Source organism: Scyliorhinus torazame, chromosome 1 (genome assembly GCF_047496885.1).
Source record: "Scyliorhinus torazame isolate Kashiwa2021f chromosome 1, sScyTor2.1, whole genome shotgun sequence".
In the NCBI taxonomy this organism is placed as follows: domain Eukaryota; kingdom Metazoa; phylum Chordata; class Chondrichthyes; order Carcharhiniformes; family Scyliorhinidae; genus Scyliorhinus; species Scyliorhinus torazame.
This window is the reverse complement of record NC_092707.1, coordinates 376534449-376548957: the sequence shown is the minus strand read 5'-3', so window position 1 is coordinate 376548957 and position 14509 is coordinate 376534449. Positions and strand designations below refer to the sequence as shown.

Below are 14509 nucleotides of genomic sequence, written 5' to 3'. Positions count from 1 at the left end.
GTTCACTTCTTAAAGCTTCCCTTTAAATAAGTAGCTTCCTTTAAAGGGCAGCACGGTAGCACAAGTGATTAGCACTGTGGCTTCACAGCGCCAGGGTCCCAGGTTCGATTCCCCGCTGGGTCACTGTCTGTGCGGAGTTTGCACGTTCTCCCCGTGTCCGCGTGGGTTTCCTCCGGGTGCTCCGGTTTCCTCCCACAGTCCAAAGACGTGCAGGTTAGGTGGATTGGCCATGATAAATTACCCGTCGTGTCCATAAGGGTTGGGAGGGGTTATTGGGTTGCGGGGATAAGGTGGAAGTGAGGGATTAATGTGGGTCGGTGCAGACTCGATGGGCCGAATGGCCTCCTTCTGCACTGTATGTTCTATGTAATCTATGTAATCTATGTAAATAATTATTTTCATTGTTATTCACAGACTGAATTTCAATGAAATCATATCTCCATCCGGTAAAATAATTCATCGACAGCTCCATTTGTTAAGAACTAATTTCAGCTTCTCACTGTAGTTTTTAAATGCTTCAATGTATATGCACTTACCTTTATAATTGAAGTGGCCTTCATAAAGTTTTCAGCATACAGATTATGCTCCTCCATTCCTGTTCCAATTGTCAGTATATTTGGATCAAATATTATATCATTAGGATTAAATTTCACTTTGCTCACAAGCAGGCCATAGGCCCTGGTACATATTTCCACTTTATCTTCAATCTCAGTTGCCTAACAAGAGAACACAAATCTGAGTAATATGACTTCACTTTGCTTCATCTGTAAATACTCATTATTAATCAAGATATATTTACAGTAAAAACTCTTATTATTAATCAAAATATAGTAACTTGCAATAATTAATTTATCAAGCTGCAATTTCAAAGCATGATCATACTGTCGCCTTCAAGTTATGACTTTGGAAATTGCAATTCTTTTTATTCATAAAAATTGTGCGAGCTTCATTGTCAATTAAAAAAAAGATTCCAATTAAGAGGCAATTTAGCGTGGTCAATCCAGCTACCTTGCACATCTTTTTGGGTTGTGGGGGTGAGACCCATGCAGACACGGGGAGAATATGCAAACTCCACACGGACAGTGACCTGGGGCCGGAATCAAACCCGGGTCCTCAGCACCGTGAGGCAGCAATGAACTTACATTTCATATATGACACACTTGTTGTTCAAAGTTACCAATAGCTGCCTCACAAATGCAGTCACCTCAATTCTATGGGATGGGTCACTTTACATGAAGAGACTAAAAAAAAAGCAAATAGAATCCCAAAGAGCAATGTTTAGATTCCTAGACATAATGCTTTTTGTTCTGTAACAGACAGCCACATGTCCGATTGATGACTGACATAAAAGGTACGTGGCATGAAATGTTCTGAGACCCTGCACCACCTTTGCATGCAGGATAGGACAGGAAATTATGGGCTGTAAACCTTTGATCTTCTGAGTAACTGATTATTGCATGCAAACTCCCAGCCCTCCTTATCCCAACGCCTGGTGGCACAGGGCTTCCAATAATTTTAACCATGGTACCTGAGTAACCAATCAATCACTGTGACAGTTTAGTGTAGTAATGGGTTTTGCCACTAGATGTCACCAGTTTACTGAGCATAAATTTCATGGCTAGAATTTCATGGTCCTACGCCATGGTTGTAAAATTCCCCAGGTGGCCTTCCTGCCACCCCCTACCTGTCCTAAATTTCTACTGGGGTGGGCAACCTCACCACATTTGAGGCCTGTAAGTGAAGAATTATTGGCCACTTACTGCCTGGCCTCAATTTTTGCTCAGGCCTCAATCGTGAGGTGGAGGGGTAAACGCCTCCCTCACTGACACCTTTTCCACATCAGGCACCCTCCAAGATTTGACACCCCTGGTGCTCCCTAGCTCGCCTGGCCTTGGCCATCCCTCTCCACCACTGACCCCAGGCCTCTCCTCCTGTCCCCATCACAAGGTCCTCGAACTCACCCCCATCTTGGCTCCAAACGTCAGGATCTGGGGACTGCTTGTTGTTGCAGCGGTGGCCACCAATCCTGGAGGGGCTATGCCAGGGACATAGATCTGCTGACAAATGGCCGTGGGGCAGTTGGCATTTGCGCGGATGTATTCCTCACTGATTCTTCAGGTGGCAGGGTGGGAAAACCCCTCCACCTCTAAAATACTAACCCATATCCTGGCAACAAATGTTTTCACTGACTTCGGGAGGTTGGACATCATTTCTGCACAACCTGTTCTTCTATTTTAACTCCTTGAATCCTGACCTGAGCTCCTGATAATTGGAAATGTACAGATTCCTTTAGGAACCTTGAGGTCGGATTGATACATAGATTGTGCCATGAAGTACCTCATCAACCTCTTTCCAAAGTCGAAAATCTATTTATGGATCTTGAACGCAAGTTCAAAGTAGAATAAAAAGGAACAAAATCACGATCCCCAATGGGAGCTCCTCCACGTTCAGCTGCTCCACTGAACACAGCGGGACCAATGTCAAATCGTTCTTTCTCCTTTTCCCCCTCAATCCTCTCCCTCCCTCAAAACAAAACAGAGAAAGGAAAAAGTGGGAGAAGAAAACAACAATGGTGTCAAACTCCGGTGATTCCCCCCCCCCCACTCGTAAAGATCCAGAGTTAAAGGCGCCGGAACCAAACTCAGCAGATTGTCTCTTTTAAGAGCGAAAGTCCAAGAACATCCCCGATATTTTTTTCCCCCCTTCCTTCCCCCCCAAAAGAAAGAGGGAAGGCCAAAGGCTTCAAAGGTACCAATCCCCAGTGATTTTTTTTCTCCTCAAAATAGAGGGAAAGAGCGAAAATTCAAGAATGTTGACGAGAGCCACTAACCTTGCAACCACCCACTCCTCCCAACATTTAATAAGTTAGATCTAAGGATCATTGTAGAATGCAGCAAGGAACGTTTGACCATATGTTTGCTGTTTAACCCAACTCTCTTACCTGCCCTTTCTCGTCAAATGCCATTATCACAACAGCAGCCCCAAATCGTTTAATGATGCGTGCCTTTTGCAGAAAGTCTTCCTCTCCTTCCTTCAAACTGATGCTATTCACAAGGCACTTGCCCTGGCAACATTTCAACCCCGCTTCAATCACAGCGAAATTAGAAGAATCAATGCACAATGGAACCTTCAACAGAAAAACAAAGTTGACTTAAGTTGTTTAATTTAATAGTCATGGAATAGAATCATACAACGGCACAGGAGTCCATTTGGCCCATTGTGTCTGTGGTGGCTTCCCCCCCGGCCCACTGTCATTTCCTAGCAAGTTTTTTCTCTACACATAATTACCCAAACCTCTTTCAAAAGCCACAGTTGAATTTCTCTCCACCACACTCTCTGGAAGTGTTTTCCAGATCCTAACCGCACGCTTCATAAAAAAAGATTTTGCTCATGTCACCATTGCTTCGTTTGCCAATCGACACAAATCGGTGTTCTCGATCCTTTCACCCGTGAGGACAGTTTCTCCCTCTCTACTCTGTCCAAAGCCCTCATGATTTTGAATACATCCAGCAAATCTCCTCTCAGTCTTCACTCCTCCTGGGAGAACCACCCCAGGTTCTCCAATCTATCCACGTAATTGAAGTTCCTCATTGCTGGAACCATTCTTTTGAATCTTTTCTGCATCCCCTCCAATGCCTTCACATCCTTCCTAAAGCATGGTGCCCAGAACTAGTTGCAAAACTCCAACTGAGGTAGAATCAGTGTTTTATGCAGGTTATCAAAACTTCCTTGCTTTTGTACTCCAAGCCCCTATTTTTAAAACCCAGAATTCTGGAGGCTTTATGGACCGCTTTCACAACCTACACTTCCATTTTCACTGATTTGTGCACTCATACCCACTTGAGAATTGTATCTTTTATTTTATATTGCCTAGCCTCATTCTGCCTAACAAAATGAATCACTTGCACTTCTCTGGATTAAATTTCCAGCTGTCAGTTGTTCGCCCATTTCACCAATCTTTCAATGTCCTTTGAAGTTTAGAGTACAGTATGGTCAATTAACATTTATTAATGCCATTCAAGTAGAGATTCTGGTCAACCACCTGCCTTTTTTATCATACTGTTCCTGCTCTACTGAATTTCGAGCATATTTGTTGCCTTTAGGCAATTACTGTACTTACCTTGGCAATATCCGGTTCTGTTGCTACAAGGTTACAAAATCTGGTCATGGCATTCTTGCCGTCTAACATTCCATCATCCATGTTGATGTCCAAGATTTGAGCTCCCATTTTCACTTGGGATTTTGCTACGTTCAAGGCTTCCTACAATGAGTATTAGTTAAACAACGAATTAATCTTTAATTTCTTATAGAAAAATGACATGTCAGCCCACTGTCTACCGTCAATCCTCTTCCTCTATGACCTGTCAATGATTTGGATCTGAGAAAAGTGGCAACTTTCCTAAGTACCACACATTTCACTACAGAAATGATTCAGAACATTAGTCATTGACACCATATTCTTCAGTTGCAGTCACACTGCCTGATGTAATGTAATGTATTGAGGTTACTGGAAGCAGTAACCTAATTTTAATATCAGGCCCAGTATTGAGCACTGAACCCAGGTAGTGCAAGATATGCTCCAGGATGTTGTCCACTGATCCACCAGTTGTATACAGATGTAAGTAAGATGTATGGGTATAACAATAATCTATGTATCAGACCAAAGTGGTATGGTAGCACAGTGGTTAGCACTGTTGCTTCACAGCTCCAGGGTCCTAGGTTCGATTCCCGGCTTGGGTCACTGTATGTGCAGAGTCTGCGCGTTCTCCCCGTGTCATAGAACATAGAAAAATACAGCACAGAACAGGCCCTTCGGCCCACGATGTTGTGCCGAACCTTTGTCCTAGATTAATCATAGATTATCATTGAATTTACAGTGCAGAAGGAGGCCATTCGGCCCTTTGAGTCTGCACCAGCTCTTGGAAAAAGCACCCTACCCAAACTCAACACTTCCACCCAACACCAAGGGCAATTTGGACATTAAGGGCAATTTATCATTGGCCAATTCACCTAACCCGCACATCTTTGGACTGTGGGAGGAAACCGGAGCACCCGGAGGAAACCCACGCAGACACGGGGAGGACGTGCAGACTCCGCACAGACAGTGACCCAAGCCGGAATCGAACCTGGGACCCTGGAGCTGTGAAGCAATTGTGCTATCCACAATGCTACCGTGCTGCCCTTGAGAACAAATAAATCTACACTATCATTTTACTGTAATCCATGTACCTATCCAATAGCTGCTTGAAGGTCCCTAATGTTTCCGACTCAACTACTTCCACAGGCAGTGCATTCCATGCCCCCACTACTCTCTGGGTAAAGAACCTACCTCTGATATCCCTCCTATATCTTCCACCTTTCACCTTAAATTGATGTCCCCTTGTAATGGTTTGTTCCACCCGGGGAAAAATTCTCTGACTGTCTACTCTATCTATTCCCCTGATCATCTTATAAACCTCTATCAAGTCGCCCCTCATCCTTCTCCGTTCTAATGAAAAAAGGCCTAGCACCCTCAACCTTTCCTCGTAAGACCTACTGTCCATTCCAGGCAACATTCTGGTAAATCTTCTTTGCACCTTTTCCAAAGCTTCCACATCCTTCCTAAAATGAGGCGACCAGAACTGTACACAGTACTCCAAATGTGGCCTTACCAAAGTTTTGTACAGCTGCATCATCACCTCACGGCTCTTAAATTCAATCCCTCTGTTAATGAACGCGAGCACACCATAGGCCTTCTTCACAGCTCTATCCACTTGAGTGGCAACTTTCAAAGATGTATGAACATAGACCCCAAGATCTCTCTGCTCCTCCACATTGCCAAGAACTCTACCGTTAACCCTGTATTCCGCGTGGGTTTCTTCCCACAAGTTCCGAAAGACGTGCTTGTTAGGCGAATTGGACATTCTGAATTCTCCCTGTGTACCCGAACAGGCGCCGGAATGTGGCAACTAGGGGCTTTTCACAGTAACTTCATTGCAGTGTTAATGCAAGCCTACTTGTGACAATAAAGATTATTATTAAGTGTAAGTTACACACAAACCACCTTCCTCACAGCTTTTGAGGCACTTTAGAATTATAGAATTCCTACAGTGCAGAAGGAGGCCATTTGGCCCATCGAGTCTACACTGACCCTCTGAAAGGGCATCCCACCCCGGCCCACCCCTGCACCCTTTCCCGGTAACACACTTAACCCTTGGACATTAAGAGGTAATTTAGCATTGCCAATCCACCTAACCTGCGCATCTTTGGGCTATGGGAAGAAACCGGAGGTCCCAAAGGAAACACACGCAGACTTGGGGAGAATGTGCAAACTCCACACAGACAGTCACCCAAGGCCAGAATGGAACCCGGGTCCCTGGCGTGTGAGACAGCAGTGTCACCATGTTGCCTCGGATTTATAGAAACTGAATAACTGTTTAAAAAAACCTCAACATTTACAGCAATGAGAGATAAAAATGCACTTTACCTCATAATTACCTGCCATAATAAGTTTAGCAAAATTTCTAGATCCTGCCACATTACAACGTTCTCCAATGTTGACGAAGTTGGTGTATGGTCCAACTTTAAAAGGTTCAAGACCTACGAAAAATAAAAAAGCCATCATAAAATAAGCTAAAAAGGCTGCTTGAATATATCCAGAGGCATTGCAGAGTAAAACAAATAGAAACGGAGGCAGAAAATAAAAATAATAACTGCTATGTCTATTTGGTGAGCTGTACCACATGAATTGAGGGATATGGGATATAATGGGGTTGCTAATGATATTTGGGGCATTTTTGGGGTACAAATTGAATTTAGGGAAAAGCAAGTATTTTGTTGTGTCTTCTCCAGGCACGGGGTGGGGTGAGGAGGTTGCTATTCCCAGTGGCAACAACTCATTTTAGGTATCTGGGGGTGCAAGTAGCGTGGGATTGGGTACAGCGTCGTAAGCTCAATTTCAAGGGCTTGGTTCAGAGGGTGAAGGAGGACTTGTGGTGGCATAGTCTCTCCTTGTCGTTGGCAGGCCAGGTGTAGGCAGTGAAGATGAACATTCAGCCACGTTTTGTTTCTGTTTCAGTGTCTGCTGGTCTTTTTACCAAACTCATTTTTTAAGGGGTAGACTTGTCTCGTTGTCCGTGTGGGCAGGAAAGGTGGCTAGGATAAGGAAAGCGGTGCTCCAAAGAGGACGGCTATACTATTACTGGGTGGCGAATACAGAGAAGGTGCGGGCTGGAGTAGGGAGATGGAGGCCTTATGAGTGCGGATGGAGGGGGGTTCCGGTAAGGGGTCGGGGTTCCAGGCGCTGACAATGGCGGTGCTACCATTTGTCCCAGGGAAATATTCAGGGAGTCCTGAGGTAGCAGCCACACTGAAGGTTTGGAGGCAATTCCAGCAACAGTTTAAGTTGAGGGCAGGCTGGAGGGCGATGCCGATAAGAGGGAACCATGGGTTTCAGCCAGGAAAGATCGATGCGAGGTTCTGGGGATGGGAGAGAGGGGTGGAGGAGGTGAACGATTTGTTTTTGGAAGGGTGGTTCACAAGCTTGGAGGAGTTGGGGTGAATTTGGGCCCCAGCGTGAGGAGGGTTTCAGATACATACGGATGCGGAACTTGCGAGAAATGTCTTCCCAAACTTTTTGGTGGCACAGTGACTTTGTTTCTGGAGGCGGTGCTGTCAGTGATGGGGCTGGAGGGTGGGGTCGATTCAGTGATTTACGATAGGATCATGGAGGATAAAGTGCCCATGGAAGGGACTACGACCAAGTGGATGGAGGAGCTGGGGATGGCGTTTGGAGAAAGGATTATGGTGTGAGGCGTTACGGAGGGTTAATGCCTAAACCCCGTGCGCGATGCTGGGGTTGATTCAATTAAACGCAGTGCACAGGCTGCACTTAACAAAGGAGAGGATGAGCCTGCTGTTTGAGGGGATAGAGAATAGCTGCGAACGGTGCGGGAGGGGCCTAGCTAATCATGTACATATGTTCTGGTCCTGCTCGAAGTTGGAGAAATTTTGGGGGTCGTTTTTTAGCACCATGTCAGAGGTCCTACAGGTAGATTTGGAGGCCTTATTCGGGGTGTCAGACCTATCGGAGTTGCATACGGCTGTGGGGGCAGATGTCTTAGCCTTCGCCTCGTTGGTCGCTCGCAGGTGGGTCCTGTTGGGGTGGAGGTCAGCTTCTCTCCCTGTGCCTCGTTGTGGCTGGGGGATTAAATGGAGTTCCTATACTTGGAGAAGGTGAAATTTGACCTGAGAAGATCAGATGAGTGTTCCACAAGGGATCCGTTTGTTTATCTTACACTATGGGGATCTGGTTGTCGTATAGGGGTGGAGGATTATGTTGGGTTTGTGTTTATTCTTTGTAAATATGAATAAAAACATATATATTTTCAAAATTATGGTCTAGTGTACTGGTACTTCCCCAAAATTAAATCTTAATAATTATACATTTTCTGAATTGGTCTAATTCTTTAATCATTCAAAGAAAAAAGTTGACCCTAGTGTCTACCTGACTCTCTAGATATGGCGTAACTTGAATGGGACATGATAGGTTAGCATTCAGATATTTAAAAAACGACCTGTTTGTCTATTTACCTGATAGTATCAAGAAATCTCCAAAAACCGAGGGAGGAGGAATTCTAGGTCTACATTTTTGGACTGCGTCTGCTATTGCCCTAAAAATACAACAAGATGCAGAACATTTAAGAAACAATAAGAATAATTCCCAATTACAAAGTATTATTCCTCGTGGTGCCGGGTTCCCATTCTCACCGCTCTCTGGTCTGGATAAAGAAGTTTCTCCTGAATTTCCTATTGGATTTTTTAGTGATGATCTTATATCTCATTCTGGTGTCCCTTGCAAATGGAAATTTTTTCCCCCGCATCTACTCGACCACGCCCTTTTATTAATTGAAAGCCCTTCAACAGCTCCCTCTTGTCTCCCCTTTTCTTGTGAAAAGAGCCCAAAGCTGGATCAAACTTTCTGAGTATCATCCAATTAAATCATCTTTGCACTTTCTCTATATCCGTTTTCATAATTTAGAAATCCTGGGCGGAATTCACCGCAATCGGCGCGATGTCCGCCGACCGGCGCCAAAAACGGCGAATTCTCCGCATCTTGAGCAGCCGAGCCCTAACCTTGAGGGGCTAGGCCCGCGCCGGACTGATTTCCGCCCCGCCAGCTGGCGGGCAAGGCCTTTGGTGCCCCGCCAGCTGGCGCGGAAATGAAATTGCCGGGCGGCACATGCGCGGGAGCGTCAGCGGCCGCTCACGGCATCCCCGCAGGAAAAGAGTGCCCCCACGGCACAGGCCCGCCCGCGGATCGGTGGGCCCCGATCGCGGGCCAGGCCACCGTGGGGGCACCCCCCGGGGGCCAGATCGCCCCACGCACCCCCCCACCCCCAGGACCCCGGAGCCCGCGCCGCCTTGTCCCGCCGGTAAGAGAGGTGGTTTAATCCACGCCGGCGGAACAGGCATTCCAGCAGCGGGACTTCGGCCCATCCGGGTCGGAGAATCGCTTGGGGGGGGGCCAACCGGCGCAGCGCGATTCCCGCCCCCGCCAAATATCCGGTGCCGGAGAATTCGGCAACCGGCGGGGGCGGGATTCGCGCCAGCCCCCGGCGATTCTCCGACCCGGCGGGGGGTCGGAGAATCCCGCCCCAGAACTGTTAATTAAAGTCTGGTCTAAAAACAAGGTGCAGAATAACTTTTAACATCACTTCCCTGATGTTCAAAACTTCTCTAATGTTCAATACTCCTCCAGAAATGAAATTTAGTGTTTTGTTTGCTATTTTGATGGCCTTATTACACTACTTTTAGTGAAATGAGTATTTGTGTTCTCAAATCCCTGTTTATCCACCCAATATCGATGCCTATTTTCCAAGGAATATATGGCCTACTTATTCTCCCTGATAAAATGTACCAGCAGTTGGCATTCTTCCATCTGTGACAGATAATCGGAATGCAGCCTCAAAACTTTGGTGAGATCAAATAAGATCACCTGTTGCACTTTGTTTGATGGCTCAACAAGCTGATTCTGGAAAGCCAAAGTCTGTCACCTTGCCAGTGGTGCGGCATGATCTCTGCTGACATCTTGTTTGCAGGGTTGGCGTCTGCTTTGGAGCTTCTGAAACCTAATGTGGTGGCATTGACGAACCTCTGCCCCCAGCTTGGATATTTACATTTGCTTAATCAGCCAGCAGAATTCTACATTGCCCGCAGGCTCATGCCTTCTTTTCCACCCCACCCACAAGTAGCTTCAAAAGAAATGACTAACTAGAAACAGGTTTCCACTCAAAGAAATTTGCATTACAGCATAAAAATTGCATTTTGTACTGTTTTCAGCAAACCATGGAATTCAACAGTTACCGGATGTGAGCGGGAGTCGTTCCACAGCACCCTCCAACAATGTTCACTAGCCCATCCATGGCAAATTCCTGCAAAACGAGACCCATCAAGTCAAACTAATCAGACCTACAATTATAGACCCAACTGTTATGACTAAAATTACTATTGGATGTTAAAAAAATACACATAAATTAACACGGGCTTTTATTGCCAGCACTTGCATTTGGTTATTCAAAGCATATCGGATTTCAACCCTATTTTGGACAGTGCGTTGCCTAAAGTTCACATTTGGATAATTTAAAGTGCTCTGCTGCAATTAAAGATAATAGATTACAATTGCAAAATGCCTGCATGGAAGGGGAGGAAACATCTCAGAACACAGAGGAAACAGGGCTGGAGGACCAAAAGGGCATTGGAGAGGGGAGAAAAGCCCAGGAAGGATGTCCAAAACAACAACTGGAAGGGCACACCTGGGTGACTGCAAACAAGTCCCTGTTAATAAAAATATTGTTTTTATTGGCCAAGTAGAGACCATAAATATACCTCGTGCCCAGTTATTCTTTTTCAAAAGTCTAAAGTATTTAAACAACTGTACAGATCTTTGAACATACAGGAATACTGCAGCAGGACAGGTAAAAACTGCAACTTACAACTGAAACATCGATCACACTTGAATCACACAGCTAGCCACTCTGATGCAACCTAACTGCATGTTTATCTGATACGCTGGATCTGTAAAAGGGTCATACAGACCCGAACATTAACTGCGTTTCTTGCTCCACAGATGTTGCTAGGCCTGCTGAATATATTCAGCATTTTCTGTTTCTAGTTCAGATTGGATATTAATGGCATTGAGCGTAGCAGGCAAAGGGGAAAAAAAGCTGGAGATCTCCTTTCAGCTCCAAACTGGTACTATCCTGCTTTTGACAAATCCTGTCCTCCTTAATCATTCTCAGACATACACTTGACCACAAAACTATCACACATGAATGTATTTAACACAAGCTGTGTTTGACAATGTATTTTACAGTCTGCACAGTAACCGGTATGTCTTTGTTGACTTGGAAGAACTGCCTGTCAGTGTCTTCAATACCATTGAATAAAGCAGCACCCAATCGCAACTTGTATTATTCATAAACTCTAATGACAGACAGCCCTAAGAATGCAGATAGTGAGGGTGAGGCTGTGGCGCTGGATAGATCACAATACACAGCTGAGAAAGAGCAAGAACCTGTTGGCTGGTTAACGCCCCTGGCCCTTTACTCAAGTGCAGCGCCTAAGGAATTGACCCTCAGAGCCTGCATGTAAATAATTTAGGTGATTTACTCAAACAGAAGTCAGACCAAATTCTAGAGGATCTCACCAGGAACAACATTGAGTATGTTAAGAAATTTGGGATTTCCTAGTCCCATAGGCACAACAGATCCAGGACAGGAATCTGCAATTGCAGTGTGGAGCTGTTTTCATAAATTTTATCTGCGGACAGTAAAGCAATAATAATGGCGCAGGTTGCATTCTTAGGGTGGTATCTTGTTGAGGCAAGCCAGCTGGAGAGCCGACAAGACCTGCGGGTGCCTCTTTTTTGGAAGACCTGCCAAACCACAAACCAATTAGACATTAGCAAAGCCATTGCTGGGCCTTCCCCTGAAATCAAGACCTGGGGGCAGAGGTCTCACCTCAGTTTTGGGGAGTGGGGTCAGAAGCAAGGGCAAGAGTTTGACTCAGAGTGAGGTGAGGAACAGCCCCCATAGTTTCACCTGTCATGCACGACGCATGGCAACAGGCCCGCTTTCAGTTGGATTAATATCAACAGCAACGGGATGAGGTCATTAATCGGCCACTTAAGGGCCTCAATTGGTGACGGGGCAGGAATGTCGATCATGGGCCTTCCTATCCAAAGTTTAATTTTGGTGGAGGCAGGAAGGCGCATGAGTCACGTATGCCACCACCCCGCCTAATTACATGACTTTTCTACCTCCCAAGTTCACAACCAGTGAAAGCAGATTAGTTTGTACTGAGTTAGCTGACCACCAGGGCCACATTACCATTGGGTTAGAGGAAGAAAATTGAGGACAAATAAAAACAGCCATAATTTTCACGTATCATGAACGTCTATTACTAGAAAACAGATGTCGTGGAGACAGAACGCTTTCAGCTATGCACAGCCTGATATATCATTTCCTGCTGGCTATTTCGGCTCATACACTAAAAACAGCCACTTAGACTATCACAGTTCATTTCATCATACTTGGAGTACATAGCTGGATATAAATGACAATGAGTTAGAAGTTAAAATTCAAATGACCTTCAGGTGTCTCGCAGTAACTTCAGGGGTTTCATCATAGCCTCCAAATGTGTTGGGTAGACCTAAAGTTTAAAAAGTACAATGTTTGATCCTTTAAAAAAATAATTATTCAAAAAAATTTCACAATAGTCAATGCAAACCAGAAAAATCGAAAAGAGAAAAAAAAGGCAAAACATCACAATCAAATAAAAGGGGAGAACACTTGCACTTTATCCCCATGCCTGCGTGGATTTCCTCCGGGTACTCCGATTTCCTCCCACTGTCCAAAGATGTGCAGGTTAGGTGGCTTGGCCATGCTACATTGCCCCTTAGTGTCCAAAAGGTTAGGTCGTGTTACTGGGATAGGTGGAGGTATGGGCTTAAGTAGGGTGCTCTTTCCAGGGCCGGTGCAGACTCGATGAGCCGAATGGCCTCCTTCTGCACTGTAAATTCTATGATTCTATGAACACACAACACCTAATTCCCGTACCAGCCTCCCCGAACAGGCGCCGGAATGTGGCGACTAGGGGTTTTTCACACAGTAACTTCATTGAAGCCTACTTGTGACAATAAGCGAGTATTATTATTAATTAACTTAAATACAAAAACTAACCTCAAACTCCTTTAAAAAATAAATAAATAATCTTGGGGTGGTGGAGGAGATATAAGAAAGTGGAGGGAGCATCGGTTTGGACCCCGATTTATAATAATCATCGGTTTGTACCGGGTAGGCTGGATGGTGGGTTCCGGAGATGGCAGAGGGCAGGAATTAGGGGGATGGGGGATCTATTTATAGATGGGAGCTTCCCCATCTTGAAAGCCTTGGAGGATAAATTTAAATTGCCAACAGGGAATGGGTTTAGGTATCTGCAGGTGCGAGACTTCTTGAGAATGCAGGTTCCGGCCTTCCCGCTGCTGCCGCCACGGGGGATACAGGACAGAGTAGTCTCCAATACCTGGGTGGGAGAGAGGAAGGTATCTGATATCTACCAGGGAAAAAAGGGAAGATTCTGGGCGGGAGTGTTCGTGGTCTTAGCCAGGATAGTGGAGGAGGAAGTGGACCCGGACCCTTTGGTGGCGATATTTGGGGTTTCAGAAAGCCGGAGCTCATGGAGAGGATGAAGGCCGATGTCTTGGCATTCACCTCTCTGATTGCACGATGGTGAATCTTGCTGGAGTGGCGGTCGGTATCGCCACCGGGAGTAGCGACTTGGTTGGGTGACCTGTATGACTTCCTGCGATTAGAAAAGATAAAGTATGAGTTAAGGGGCACTTCAGGGGGGTTTGAGGAAGGGGGGTGGGGGGGGGGGGGGGGGAGTTTGTGACCGTGTTTGTTGTGGGGAAGGGGGTGAAAAAGGGGAAATCCTGTACAGACTGTATAGTTGATTGTTGGGAAGTATGTTTCCCAGGGAGTTTATTCGCTGTAACCTGTTTTGATACATGTCTGTAATAAAATACATTTTTTTAAAAAGAATCATTAATTAGTTGGCTAAGGGAGATATATCACTGATGGGTCTCTTTCATTCATGATCTCTTTTTCCACCATTCTTCATAGGCACGATGGATGATGAATTTGTTAATGTCAGGAAGTTTAGAAAGGAAAAATGGAAAACTTAACAAGCACAGATTCTGGATCTGTGGACAAGAGAGGACCTTCACTACTGTTGTTGCACTCTAGATCAGCTCCATATGTCGTTTCTCCAGAACTAACCTCCACACCCCAACCCAACCCAGCCAATGTTCTACCCTCATCTCCTCTCCTGAGGACATTGTTTCATTTCTCTGTTGGGCTTCACAAGCACTTGTCTCCAATATGGCGATTAAGGATTTGAAGAGCACATAATCTATGCTGACATTTCAGTACAGCAGAGGGAATGCATTGTCAAAGGTGCAATACAAACA

At 45.4% G+C, this 14509-nt stretch overlaps 1 protein-coding gene across 1 annotated transcript in view; it reads right to left on the bottom strand.

The window, feature by feature from the left end:
- Nucleotides 1-14509, bottom strand: part of mtr (5-methyltetrahydrofolate-homocysteine methyltransferase) — a 216812-nt gene that overhangs the window by 147722 nt on the left and 54581 nt on the right. Inside the window, exons 10-16 of the mRNA XM_072511770.1 lie at nt 12629-12690; nt 10345-10412; nt 8572-8651; nt 6467-6579; nt 4121-4261; nt 2942-3127; nt 537-716 (exon numbers count right to left, since the gene is read on the bottom strand). Of these exons, the coding sequence (XP_072367871.1) occupies nt 537-716; nt 2942-3127; nt 4121-4261; nt 6467-6579; nt 8572-8651; nt 10345-10412; nt 12629-12690 (830 nt within the window). The remainder of the gene's footprint in view (nt 1-536; nt 717-2941; nt 3128-4120; nt 4262-6466; nt 6580-8571; nt 8652-10344; nt 10413-12628; nt 12691-14509) is intronic.